Source organism: Meles meles, chromosome 11 (assembly GCF_922984935.1).
Source record: "Meles meles chromosome 11, mMelMel3.1 paternal haplotype, whole genome shotgun sequence".
Classification (NCBI taxonomy): Eukaryota; Metazoa; Chordata; class Mammalia; order Carnivora; family Mustelidae; genus Meles; species Meles meles.
The window spans coordinates 75,203,190-75,217,269 of record NC_060076.1 but is presented as its reverse complement, the minus strand read 5'-3'; the positions used below and the strand labels follow the sequence as shown (position 1 = coordinate 75,217,269).

At 43.5% G+C, this 14,080-nt stretch overlaps 1 protein-coding gene across 1 annotated transcript in view; it reads left to right on the top strand.

Annotated features, from left to right (window-relative positions):
- Window positions 1–13,520, top strand: part of LOC123952604 (ras and EF-hand domain-containing protein-like) — a 164,009-nt gene extending 150,489 nt beyond the window's left edge. Inside the window, 7 exon segments of the mRNA XM_046021859.1 lie at window positions 3,135–3,391; window positions 3,706–3,843; window positions 3,960–4,107; window positions 5,358–5,439; window positions 6,668–6,782; window positions 10,227–10,346; window positions 12,997–13,520. Of these exon segments, the coding sequence (XP_045877815.1) occupies window positions 3,135–3,391; window positions 3,706–3,843; window positions 3,960–4,107; window positions 5,358–5,439; window positions 6,668–6,782; window positions 10,227–10,346; window positions 12,997–13,047 (911 nt within the window). The 3' untranslated portion in view covers window positions 13,048–13,520.
- The last annotated feature ends 560 nt before the right edge of the window (window positions 13,521–14,080 follow it).

Here is a 14,080-nt window from a genome sequence, read left to right as displayed (position 1 = left end):
GGCATTTATTAAACAACAAAATGGCTACCTAGGCAACATGGAGTCACTATGGCTAAGTAGGCCCAGGCAGGCCCTAGGGGTTTAACAGGTTTTAACGTGGAATCGGCCCCAACAGTACATACTTACTTATGAAAATATATTTTGGGCAGGTAAGAATAGTTTACTTTTTTAAAGGGTATATATATGTTGACTTTGAGAAAATCTGATCTGTACCTATATTTTAAATTTAGAGTCTGGATATTCATGGAAGTGATTTCTCAATTCTGTATTTCACTTCTTCCCTTCTTATCAAAAATCTGAGTGTTTTTTTTTAAAAAGATCTGATTAATAATGATATGGAGCTGAAGGAGTTTGTACTATATTATAATGAGAATGTTTTTTTTAGGTTTCTTATAGTGTGGCTAAAAGATTTAGAAGGATAATTTCATAAACGATGAAACAACAACAAAATGTATGTATGCACACAGACACACAGAGCTAGCTAGTTAACAATATGGTCTGAATATGTGCCCCCAGGATAAAGACTTTGTAATTAAGTAACATATTTTGGGAGGGTTTGGTGGTTCTTACTTTTTTAGTTAATTTTAAGCATTTGCTAATGGTATTAAAATAGTTTTTTTAAAGATTTATTTATTTATTTTGGGGAGAGAGCACATGAGCGGGAGGGGAAGAGGGAGAGGGAGAGAGGGCTTCAAGCAGACTCAGAGTTGAGCATGGAGCCCAACATGGGACTCCATCTCACAACACTGAGATTATGACGTGAGCGGAAGCCAAGAGTCTGACACTTAGCCCACTGCGCTACCCAGGCACCCTGGCACCAAAATATTTTTGACTTCTCAGACTTATGTCATTTATACTTATTTATATTGAGATCACCCTCTGTTTTCTGAACATATTCATCTCTTACACTTACTTACTTTTATCTCTGTGGACTATATACTCTGCCCATTTCCTCATTCTGATGAGACAGTGTTTGCCAAGCGACCCAAGATGGTGCTCCAGTATAATGGAGACTAAACAGTCTGTGGCCCTTGTTTTTCTTCTTTTCTTTTCTTTTTTCTTTCCCCTCCTCTCATCTCCTCTCCCCTTCCCTCTACTTCTTTCCTTCTTTCCTGTTCTTGTTGTTCCTCCTCCTCTTCCCCCTTTCTTCTTCTTCCTCTTCTTCTTCTTCTTCTTCTCCTTCTTCTTCTTCTTCTTCTTCTTCTCCTTCTTCTCCTTCTCCTTCTCCATCTCCTCCTCCTCCTCCTCCTCATGATGGGGGGGGCGCAGAGAGAGAGAATCTCAAGCAACCTCCACCCTGAGCACAGAGCCCGATGTGGGGCTCAGTCTCAATGACCATGAGATCGTGACCTGAGCCAAAATCAAGAGTCTGACACTTAACTGACTGAGCCATACACGTGCCCCATTATTTCAGTATAAACAGGTTTTTGGGAAAATCAAATGGAAAAGTAAAAGTAAATAGGGAAATAATGCAGTTTCTTTTGATTCTTTTGTTGGATGTTAATTTCTCCCTCAGTTATAAGATGTGAGAGAGTTTCACAAATGGAAACATCCATAGAAGCCAGGGGTTCTTGCCTTTATCTGGGAGACCTCCCTGTGAAACTTCTTCTATAAGCATCTTACTAGAGTATATATCAACACCTAGTGGCAGAAAACTCTCTGTGTCATATTCTGGTACCACACCTTTCTAATTGCCTGTCATTTTTACCATGTTGATTAGAAATATGACTCCTGGGATGCCTGGGTAGCTCAGTGGGTTAAAGCCTCTGTCTTCAGGAACCATAAGAGACTATGGACTCTGAAAATCAACCTGAGGGTTTTGAAGGGGTGGGGGTGGGAGGTTGGGGGAACTAGGTGGTGGGTAACAGGGAGGGCACGTATTGCATGGAGCACTGGGTGTTATGCAAAAACAATGAATACTGTTACGCTGAAAAAATAAATAAATAAATAAAGCCTCTGCCTTCAGTTCAGGTCATGATCCCAGCGTCCTGGGATGGAGCCCCGCATCGGGCTTTCTGCTCAGCAGGGAGTCTGCTTTCCTTCCTTTTTCTCTGCCTGCCTCTCAGCCTACTTGTGATCTCTCTCTCTGTCAAATAAATAAATAAAATATTAAAAAAAATATGACTCCTAGAAAAGCTTATCAGTTGGCCTTATTTTGTCTTGTGCAACCTAAGAGAATGTATTCTTCATCTTCATGTCTCAGCTTCTCTGAGGATTTGAAGAGGGACACCAGTAAGACTGAAGTTGAGCTCATGGAACAGTTTCTTGTGTCTGAGTGTTTTGAGTCTCACGGTCATCCTGGTTACGTTTTCCATCTAGGTTGTCAGCATCCCTTTTCAAAAGCAGAGCTGTTATCCAGAAATGGATGAGTTATTTGGAGTATGGTCTGACCACATTAGAGTAAAAAGGTTTACATCTACTGCATACATTTTTCTTAACTTGAGATTGCATTTATGCTCTGGACACGGCAATTCCTTTCTTTTTTTTTTTTTTTTAAAGATTTGATTTATTTATTTGACAGACAGAGATCACAAGTAGACAGAGAGCCAGGCAAAGAGAGAGAGGGGGAGGCAGGCTCCCTGCTGAGCAGAGAACCAGATGCGGGGCTTGATCCCAGGACCCTAGGATCATGACCTGAGCCGAAGGCAGAGGTTTTAACCCACTGAGCCACCCAGACGCCCCTGCAATTCCTTTCTTATTCGGAAATAAAGAATGTGATTTTTTAAAGCTTTATTTATTTATTTATTTGATAGACAGAGATCACAAGTAGGCAGAGAGGCAGTCACAGAGAGAGGAGGAAGCAGGCTCCCCGCTGAGCAGAGCCCGATGTGGGGCTTGATCCCAGGACCCTGAGATCATGACTTGAGCTGAAGGCAGAGGCTTTAACCCACTGAGCCACCCAGGCGCCCCTAGAATGTGATTTTTAAAAATGGCTTCATTTTTATTAAATATTAGACTTGAGTGTCTTTATCTTAATTGACTGTTGCATAGAATGAGCTGGTGTTGCTCTCAACATTTTGTTTCCCCTGATGCATAATCATGACTACATTGTGATTCTTGGCAAAAGGGAGAGTTGTTGGTCTTCTTGAGTCCATTGCTGTGTAGTCCTGAGCTTTGTGAACTCTTGGGTAGAGCTGTCTTCTCCTTTATCACCAGGTCATCCCGCTCCTCCTATGTAGATGAGGACTGTGACTCATTGGCCCTCTGTGACCCTGTGCAGAGGATGAATTGTGAGGTGAACAGCCTTCCCGAGAGCTGCTTTGACAGTGGCTTGTCTACCCTGAGAGACTCCAACGAATATGACTCCGAGGTGGAATACAGGCACCAGAGGGCACTTCAGAGGTCACACGGCACGCAGGAGAGCTTTGGGGATGATGCTTCAGATGTAGACGTAAGCCCCAGAAATCACTGTCTCCTGGGCCGTACCTTCGATGGAAATCTATCACCCTGTTTGACTTGTATCTGTCAGGGGAATATGACTTAAAGGTTATAAATATGAAACATAGTCAGTAGAATGTATTTTTCTTCATCAGGGTAGGGAGAAATGTTCACAGATTGCCATTTGGGGCGACTCTGTTCCATAACAGAACTGACTATAGATTCATCTGTGTATTTTTCTTCTCTTTAATCCATAATATATATGTGTAAAGAGAGACTTTGTTTTTTAATGGATGACTAAAAAAAAAAAATAATAACAAAAACCAGGTTGCTGATATAAGGGATGAAGAGGCGTTTGGTGCCGAAGGTGTGGCTGCCGTCTTAGACTGGAAACCCCAGGGGTCCACTAGTGAGGGCAGCATCGTCAGTTCTTCAAGAAAGCCCATCTCAGCTCTGTCACCACAGGTAGGTAGTTTCTGGGATATTTTATTCATGAACTCTGTGAATTTTCGGTGCCTTATAACTTATTAGGAAGACAACTGGCATGGCCTTTGTCACCCACTGTGGCTTTGTCCCCCTAGACAGACGTGGTGAATGACGACCATAAATCTTCCAGCTCACAGAAGGCTTACAAGATTGTGCTTGCTGGGGATGCTGCAGTGGGGAAGTCTAGTTTCCTCATGAGGCTCTGCAAGAATGAATTTCGAGGAAATACAAGTGCCACCCTGGGTATGGTTCCTTCTCCAGTTGGTAATGGGGAAATGACCTTCTTTTAGCGTGATTTTATTTTCCATAGAAAGTATATACACAGGTCTCTCTGTATACATATATAATATATAGGGTGTGTGTGTGTGTGTGTGTGTGTGTGTGTGTGTGTGTATCTTTATCTACAGAATGGTCTTCTGTTTTGGTGAAGGCCCAATTTAGGAAAAGAAGACTGACAAAGGACAGAGGTATCCACTTAGCCAGGCAGAGCAGCCAGACCAAGCTTAGAGCCAGAGATGACAGATTCGTTTATTCAGCAGACATTTCCTGAGTTCTCCTAGGAGCACGATACTACTGTAAGTGCTAAGGACACAAAACAAACAGAGGCAACTAAATCCCAGGCTGCAGGAAAATTCACCCCAAAGGACAGCAATGGGTGAAAAAAAGATGAAGTTTGGAGAGAGGTGCAGTTTTACACAGGGTGACCAGGGAAAGCTTTTCTGATAAGCTGTCACTTGGCAAAGTGACATTGTTGATGCAAAATCATAGCCAGGTCTATGATCACTTCCCCTCCTTTACAGCGGAATACATGAGTAAGCAGTTCTGAGAACAAGAGAGGAAGTGTCCTGATTTCCCAAATTTGCATACTAATCAGTAGAAGGAGTTGAAGGTTTGCAAATTATCATTAACCTTTCTTCTTTATCTAAAGAGTTCTTATTTTGATGATGAGAAATATTAGAACAGATTGATTATACCCTCTTCACAGTGGGCGTCTTTGTAAATTCATGGTTCTCCATCATACCCCTGAAGGTAACAAATCTGCAAGTTCACTTTGATTTGGTTCCTGAAAAGACCACCGTGTTTTGTTCGGTTGCTCAAGAGCATGGTGTATATGCACACCTCCCACGTATCCACATACAGATACATGCACACATACACACGTCCACATGCACACAAGCACACACACATAAACAGGCAGAGACATACCGACTTCATGTAATCACACGGACAAACAGAATGTAGATTTTCCTTTTGTCTGCAGCCGAAAGCCTTCCCCAGCTCAGCCAACCTGCAGAGGGTGCCTCCACGCACATGTGTGTTCTGACTTGTAATAGTGTTTGAAGATCGCTCTCCTTGAAGGCTACATTCATCCCTCTCTACCTCATTGACCTTTGGCTTATTGGCTTTTGTCTTATCTACAGAGGGCTTGAGAGTCTAAACCAGTGAAATTGTTTACATCATGGTCCCCACGTTGTCTTGTAATTCCCTTTCAGGAGTCGATTTTCAGATGAAAACTCTCCTTGTGGACGGAGAGCGCACAGTCCTGCAGCTCTGGGATACGGCTGGTCAGGAGAGGCAAGTGCTTCCAACTGCGCTGTGGGCTCACCTTCGGTCTGCATGGACGAGCCTTGTGGGACACTTGGTGGTTTTTGATGCTTATAATCCTATAATTATAATACACTGTTTACATAGTGCATTAGGATATTGGGAATGTTTGCATGTCCCCACATTCTTTCCTCCTTCATTTACCTGTCAGTTGTGTGTAGGAGTCTTCAGACTTCCTCTTAGCCGCTGTTCCGTTGGGAAAAGGAGAGTGCCCTTTCCGAAGGAGAGAACGTAGGCGAGGCAGCACTCCTGGAATGCAGTGTCGGTGTGAGGAGGCACTTAGCCAGGCTCAATAAAAGACCGAAAGGGGAATCTGTCAGCTCCCCTCCATTCAAGGGCAGAGGCACCAACTAAGTAGAAGACTCGTGTCTGGTGACCTTGCCTTCTCCTGCATGCATTGCCGATGACCAGAAAGATCAAGTGCCTTACTCTTCGGAAATAGCATCTCCCCACTTGCTCAGCTAGCGAGTATGGGCTGCGTACCCACATGTGCCCGTACCAGGCACCATTTAGGCTCCAAAGATTCAACAGGAAACAGACACAAATCCACAAAAGCTGCTTGCAGGGAGCTCGCATTCTCTAGGACACTGAGACTTTCAATATTTAAAAAACATTTGTAGTCGACATGGCCTTTTTAAAGATGCTATCAAGTGTTGCAGTTGGTTTAGAGTTGGGACACGCATGCAGGGGTGTGCTCTTGCGCTAGTGAACCGGCCCACGCGCCGTGTGTGTAAAGCTGGCATGCTGTGGCACTCCGCATCGTTAGGCCCTCTTCCATGCCCCCCCCCCCCCCAGTAACCCCTCCCCACCCCTCCAGACCACAGTTTTCTCTCTCGGGCCTCTCCTTCCCTCCTTCCCTGTGTTCCACACATGGGTTTGGGAGCTTGTTGCAGGGGCTGAAATTTTTAGAAATTATACTCTCAGCCTTGTCCTGGTTATACTTTGGGTTTATAGATATTTTTGGAGAAATTGTTTGGCTCTTGTAGCTCATACCCCAAATTATTCTGTTACCCTCCACTGAGTCGTTCCAGCCCTCAGAGGTGGCTCTGTCCCAGTGCAAGATTGCCATGAGATTCTTCTAAATGGAGGCTTATCTTAGAAAACGAGAAAAAAGTGAGAATGAAAGAGATGAAGAAGGGGTAGCACTTGACCAACAGACTGATTAGAACTGGTATTTACACGCTTTCCTCTTTGCCAGGTTTAGAAGTATCGCCAAGTCTTACTTCAGAAGAGCAGACGGCGTTCTGCTGTTGTATGATGTTACATGCGAGAAGAGCTTTCTCAATGTTCGAGAATGGGTGGACATGATCGAGGTAAGATATCAAAACACAGAAACAAACAAAAAACTACACGGGCGTCATGGGCCATCTTAGAAGACACGGTTTCTCTTCTTTGTTGATGTGCACACCATTAGAGAGCATTGCTTGGGTGTGAGAGGGGGAGTGTCTCATGGCGCTTGGCAGTATTGGTCTCTTCCTCGGTAGCTGGGCGATTTTCCCCAGAGCCGTGGATACCACTGAAGGGAGCTTCTGGGAATAAGACTTCTGGTTTTCTTACAGATAAAATCAGAACCCCTCTGGAAGTAACTGCAAATGTGGGCAACCTGAGAAGCAGCAGCTCTTAATGCCTGGGGTGGTGTGTATGTGACTGGGTGTGTGCGGGGCCCCCATGTGTGCCAGATAGGAGCACGTGCAAGGCCCAGCTCCGTGTCCTCAACCTTATTCTGGTGGTAATTTGGTGCCCCTGAAATACCAAGTTTTTTTTTTTGTTTTTTTTTTTAGAGTCTCAAAAATCAGAAAAGCGCTTTTTTTTTTGGTTAAATGAGATAGTGTCTTTCATCTGAGGAGCTTTCATCTCCTTTGATTTCATGGTAAATAATTTCTAGAAGTAGGAAATGATTTTGACCTCACTTAGTGTGCTGCCAACGGGTTATTAATTGACATAAAATTCAGTTCAAGCTGTGGTTCAATATACTCTCTTGGAAAAAAAAAAAACTAGTGGCTAATAGAATTTTTCAGTTAAGTGTATTATCTCTAATTTTTAACAGGCATTAAACAGTGCAGCGATGACTAAACAGAGAACTGATTGCTGTGTATCAACTTAGCTTCTAGAGTCTTCCATTGGGCCTATTTTATACCCTGTAAGAAAATAAAATTATATTCTCTAACTGAAGAAATGATTTGAGAAATGACAGAGAAATGTGCATTTTGTCCTAGCAAAATATCATGACCTAAAATTATTATCAATATGATGCAAGTATGTTGATGTTTATGTTGCATTTTTACTTCACAAAATTTCCACATGATATATACATCTTTGTAACCTATCTGAGGAAAGAAGTAAGAAGTGTAATGTTACTCTCATATTTTATGAGAAACCTGAGTTGGAAAAAGTGTATGACCCTGATTTGTGGTTATTTAGAGGGGAGGGGTTGAAGGGGGCCTTGGATTTCCTGAGTCAGCCCTGGTTGCTGCTGTGATAAAGAGCCAGAGTAAGCAGCAGGTTGAGAAAAGAAGCTTTGGGTGTCCAGAGTGGAGTTCCGAGGTACATTCCATGCACAGAGGAGAAGCGTCTGCTCACGGGAACAGACGGACCTCCCTGGGGTAGAACAATGAGTGAGAATAATATCATCCCAATGGACTCGTACCCACAGAAAATTTAAAATCCACAGCAAAACTTTTTATTGTGAAAATTTTTGGATGTAGTCTGCATTTTAAGACTTTGCATGATGTGCAAGGACTGGCGGCCCAAAGGCAAGGTCAGTCACAGTTTTGAAATAGCCGTTAGTGACCACTACAGCTGGTGTGCCAGGCCCCCATCATCTGCCATCATTTGCTAATCACCTAAATGTGGTAAGTGACCTTTACCGCTCTGTGGATCACCTTTCACAGGGTCTGAAAAGGACAAAAACTGTATTCAAGATGAACTCTTGAATTTGTCACGGGGAAAAATTAGATACTACTTGGCTTTTGACTTCTACCCCTGGGAAAAAAGGGCATGACAAACCTTTGCCATGGTCCTTTCTAATTGGAGGATATTCTGTGGGGACAGATTATGTGGCCACTCGAGATACAGGTGGAAACTGAGAGTGTGATTGTTGGGATAGGCCCAAGGGCTGAGGGGAATGGAATGTCAGTGGTGAATTAATAATTAATACTTTTTGATAAAAATCACTGAGTTACAAAATTGCACAGTAAAATCATGGGTAAAATTAAATGATGGCCATTTACTTACCTGTCGTGAGTAATGTATTGGTTGAATGCTTGGGTGAACGTTGAATTGAGGAGACACTTGAGACATGAGATCTCTAACTGACTTTTTCACATTCCAGAGTATTTTTGGAGTCCCTCCTTTGTGCAGGTTCCAGAGCCTGGAATACGCCCACAGTAGGGGAGCTTGTATCCAAGTAGGGGAAACATAATAAGCAACAAACAAGTAAATAAAATAAATGGAATGATAGAGAATGATAAATATTGTGGACACAAGAAGGCAGAGGAAAGGACCTGATGGTGTGATCAGGGCAGTCTCCCTGGAAGGTGCTGTTCGAGACAAGACTGGAAGGAGTTGCCCATATTTACTGACATAACTTAGGGAAGTCAATTAGATGCTTGCTTGGGTTCTTGGCTCACTTAAGTGAGTATTTGTTGAGCGGCTTCCAAAGTTGCCCCCTTGGAACCTGAACAGTTTGCAGAAGAACACAGTTAATGAACACATCGATGGACAGGGCACCTAGTTTAAGGGACGGCCCTCCATTCCCATCTCCCTTCTACTGTTACTACACTGTGGTGTCCTTGGTCGGAGGAGAATGGTCTGAAGAGAAGGGAAATCAGATGTAATGCCATCGTTTTCAAGGCTCATTTCTTGATCCCGTGGCAGGTGTAGCACCAAACCGAAAGCACAGCTGGTACCTGGAGGCCTGGAGAGGGTCACAGTCAGGGCTGCTGCTGCTGCTCTTGTGTGGGAACCAGAATCCTGTTTTTCTGGGCCAGTCAGGCCGCTTTCTCTGTTCTCATTAGAGCCTGCTGAGGTGTGATGTGCCCTTACTAACCCCTTCATTTTACCAGTGGGAAAATGAGGCAGAAACGTGAAGCTTTTTGCCTGATTTCTGGGCCACAGCCGGTATAGCAGCCAGGTGGTGGGAGGGGTGGCCTCCGATACAGCTCTGTTCCCCACGTTTCATGTGGACCTGCAAAGGTGGATTTGGGAGCATTAGCTTAGGTCGATTCCTTCGAATGATCGGTAGTTGACTCCTTGTAAGAAAAATGTTAACCTTTAGGACCTTCACATTTTACTTTTGTTGTGAACCGGCCTGCAGTGAGTGTGGAAGGCCCACATTCTGTTTTTATCCTGTTATGGCTGAGGGATCTTCCTGTGTGTTTTGTGCCTGAGATAATGAAGTTGACTTGTATCAGCACCGTTTGGAGTTTAAGTCACAGAAAATTGTGTGGGTGCCACAGCCAAATATAGTTCTGTGGTCATGCCCCTTGAGTTCATATTGGTTCGTATGGTGGCAGGGGTGATGGGGAGCATTTGCACCATGGCCCTGGCCTTTGCAAATTCTTGTTTAACCTCTCAGAAACTCAGTGTTTTCGCTTGGTGATGGGAAGAAGTTTGGCTCTCTGTAGAGAGATTTTGAGGCTGGAAGATATGACCTCCAGTTCATGCAGAACCCACGGGGCATTTGGAGAGTGGAAGCTGCTGTTGTCAGTGGAACTTGTTCAGTGTTTGATGAACACACAGCATTTTTCCCCTGGCAGGATGCAACCCAGGAGAGTGTTCCTATCATGTTGGTAGGAAACAAGGCTGATCTCCGTGATGCTGCCGCAGCAGAGGAACAGAAGTGTGTCCCAGGATACTTGGGAGAAAAACTGGCCATGGTAAGGGTGAAAGTGGGGCTGTTGGAATAGACGTAGCCATTCGTGAGCTTTGCAGTTGGCGACCCTTCACTCCTGTCTACGTTCACTTAACAAGGTTCTTTGACAGCCCTTCACCCCTTTCGATGGGACTACTGGCCTTCTTACTCAGGCAGAACTCCCAGTGTCCCGCTGCCCTTATTTTTTTATTTTTATTTTATTTTTTAAAATTTATTTATTTGAGAGTGAGAGAGAAAGAGCAGGCATGAGTATGAGCGGGGGTGGGGAGTGGAGGGGCAGAAGGAGAGGGAGAAACAGGCTCCCCACTGAATAGGGAGCCTGACATAGGGCTTAATCCCAGGACCTGAGTAAAGGCAAACACTTAACTGACTACACCACCCAGGTGTCCTCCTGACCCCCACCCTCGCCACACACACTTTAATGAATGTTAAGTAATTGTACCAAGGATTAAACCTCTCATGGAGGTAAAATGATCACTTGGGCCATTTTCCCCATTGAAGAACGTTGACAAGTGAACCAGAAGTATCCTGCCTTCCTCCTCACTCTCGGCCAGTTCCTGGACTCCTCCTAGTTCTGGAATCCATGTCAAGGAAAAAAATGGGTGTCCTGTTTAGAAAACATGGTTTAGTTCCAGAAGGTTACTGTGCCAAAGGGCAGTGTGTTACCTGGCTGAAAGAGAATTTGGAAAGTTGTTTTTTTTTTTCTCTAAGATTTGTGCTTAGTTGAATAGTCTAAAATTATTTTTGGTTGTGCGCATGTATAGAACGTGAGGCTCATTTCGATCCAGTTTATTACGGGGGGCAGCATTTATCTCCCGCTATTACCAGTGTGTGAAGCTGCTTCAGGGCCCCCTTAGGACCTGTCTTTCCCAAACAAGGCATCAGAGGCACCTGTGGGTGGCTAAGTCCACGCCATTGCAGTCTGATTTGATACGGCTGCCTCTGTGGTCTGCTTCAGCCCATGGACAGCCTGTGCTGTAGTATGGCACATGGACTATAAAAACAAGGGTCAATGCCACTGTTTTAAATTGGAAAATCTTTCTTGTTTTAAGTTTTAAAACTATGAACCAAACATGCTAAACATCAGAGCTAGGCAGTGAAGCACAGAAGAGATTCATTCAACACGTTTAATCATGTGCACTTGATCATGTGTGGAGGGAAGACTGGAGCACACAACAGACAGTCCGTGTCTTCATGTAGTTCATTTCTGGGGGATACGTGGAAAATGTATGTAATCCACGTGCAACATTGTCCCGCAAGCCCCCTTAGAGAGCATGTGATTCCCCACCACTGCCAAGTTTATCCCCTCCTCATGATTTCAGAGTTCCCAAGGTTTGCTCACTTTCGCATCTTGTGACCCCTACCCTCCTGTAGCCTCGGAGAGACCCTCCATATGAACCCATAACATCCTAGCCATAAAACTTGGAAACAGCGCTACACATTTCCACTAGAAATTCATTCACATTCATTGTAGAATTTTTATAGATTTTCTGTGGAATTTTTACAGATTTTCCCCAGGCTCATGGGTAAAGGTCCCACTGTGGACTCTTACTCCCTCCTTTGTTCTCTCTCTCCATGCTCCAGAGCAGCCATGACATCCTCCCCTTATCCCACACAGAATTGTGTCACCTACACCCAGGCCCAAGGCCCCTACAATTCTCCTTCCTGAAAGGACATTGTCTCCAGGCAAAGATGCACCAAAATACCTTCATCAATTACAATTGTGGCAAGTGCAGCACAGAGAAAACACAGAGGGCTGTGAGGTTCCTAATAGCAAGACCTGACAGGGACATGCCAGGCTCAGACCAACACTGAAACTTGATTTCATGGGAGGATTATGGAAAAATTCAAAAAGTAAGTAGGAGTCAGCCTGGAGAAGGGGGTTGATGGGCATAACCCAGGTAATGGGAACAGCAGGTGCAAGGATCATGAGGTAAGGGGGAATTTGGAACATTGGAGAAACAGAGGGAAGATTAGAGTAATCAGAGAGTGAGAGAGGAGGGTGGTGGGTAAAGCTAGGAGTTGGGCCGGGACTACATGGACGCGAGGTCTTATCAGCCGTGGGGAACCATCTGAGCATTACTTGAAGAGGAATGGGAAACACTGAAAGGTGTGAAGCAGGAGAGTGATATGATCAGTGGTCATACCCATAACCACTGGGAGATAGAATAATAGAGCCCTAGACAGCGTCCATTGGGTTTAACAACACGGAGGTTGCTGAATCTTGAAGGCAAAGATGATAGTGTGAAGGGATGCAAGTTAGCTGCCGGCCCAAAGGAGACATACTTTTGATGGACTTGTAATTCGTGAGTGGTTACCTTAAGCTACCATTTTTACCTCTCTCATATTATCCGATAGAGAACGTTTGTAGCAACTGGTGGGACCGTGGAGAATAAGAACCTTAAAACATGAAATGGTGTATTGTGCTTGCTTTTAAGGCAAAATAAAAAGTCCCCTGACTCGGAGCTGTTGTGTCTGGAATAACTAGACCCAAATTCACTATTTTTAAAGTATCAAAACCATGAATCCTATTTCTTAGCTGTTAGAATACTCAACAGGACAATATGTTTATTTTATTCGTTGGTTTCAAAAGCTGAAATTCCAGGAGCCTTAAGTAAAGGCTTCATTTAATTGTGTTTATTACTTTTCTACAGACTATGGGGCATTATTCTGTGAAACCAGCGCCAAAGACGGCTCAAATATAGTGGAAGCTGTTCTCCATCTTGCTCGGTAAAATGTTGTCTTATATTTGGAAAACTGAACGCAGGATTGTATTTTCACGTAGTTGGTGCATATGCCCAATTTTTGGACCGTAATGTGAATATACATTGGAAAACACTGTCTCGTATTTCAGTGGTGGTTAGAGAAACAATTGAACACGGATTTTAGAAAAACTGGTAGTGCTGCTTATTCACTGTGAACGTTGGCAAAGTACCTTTACTGCCAAACAAAGCAGGTGCATCTGAGGTGTCGCTGACATTTCTGCAAAATGTCACCGCAAAGCTAATAGTTGACTTGTATGAATCAGTTCCAGGAACCAGATTTTAAACACAAGAGACTATTATGAAATTAGCTACCTATTATGACATTTTCTGGGATAAAGGAGAAAAAAAAGCAACTCAACTAAGCAAATTGTGTATCATGCTAGTTGGAAGCACTGTATTAAAATAATTACACAGGTAATTATTAAGCTCAGGCAGTGGTGTTAATAATAAATAACATTTTGGGATGTGGATTAGAATGAAAATTACATCCTTGAGGAACTTGGATATAAATGTGAGTGTTTTTTAATCCTTAGAGTAAATTTGAATTTTAAGAAATAACAACATTATCTTTTAGATTTATGTCTTCTGCCTGGTTTTCTGTCACAAATGAAGAGATGATTCTTTACTGTCCTGAAGAGATTAAATATCCAAAAGAAAAAAGAAAGGAAAAAAAGAAAAGAAAATGAGCATGAACAAAATCAGGCCAGTGATCTTTAATTGCTGATGAAGCGAAGCCATAATTTGGAGTGTGTAGTTTTTTTTCTGATCAGATGTGAAATTTTATAAGAATCTTAGCTTTAGTATGATAGATGGCTTCTTCTGCTCCTATCCAGTGACAAGTAAAACACATCGCAGTGTTCCAGTGCTGCTTTTCTATTGATGACTCGGTGTTGATAATGCTTACCAGCTGCTTAGACTGGGGCCTTGGGCAGGATCCTTGCCCTCACTTGAGAAAAGCAGGAAATGGGCCCCA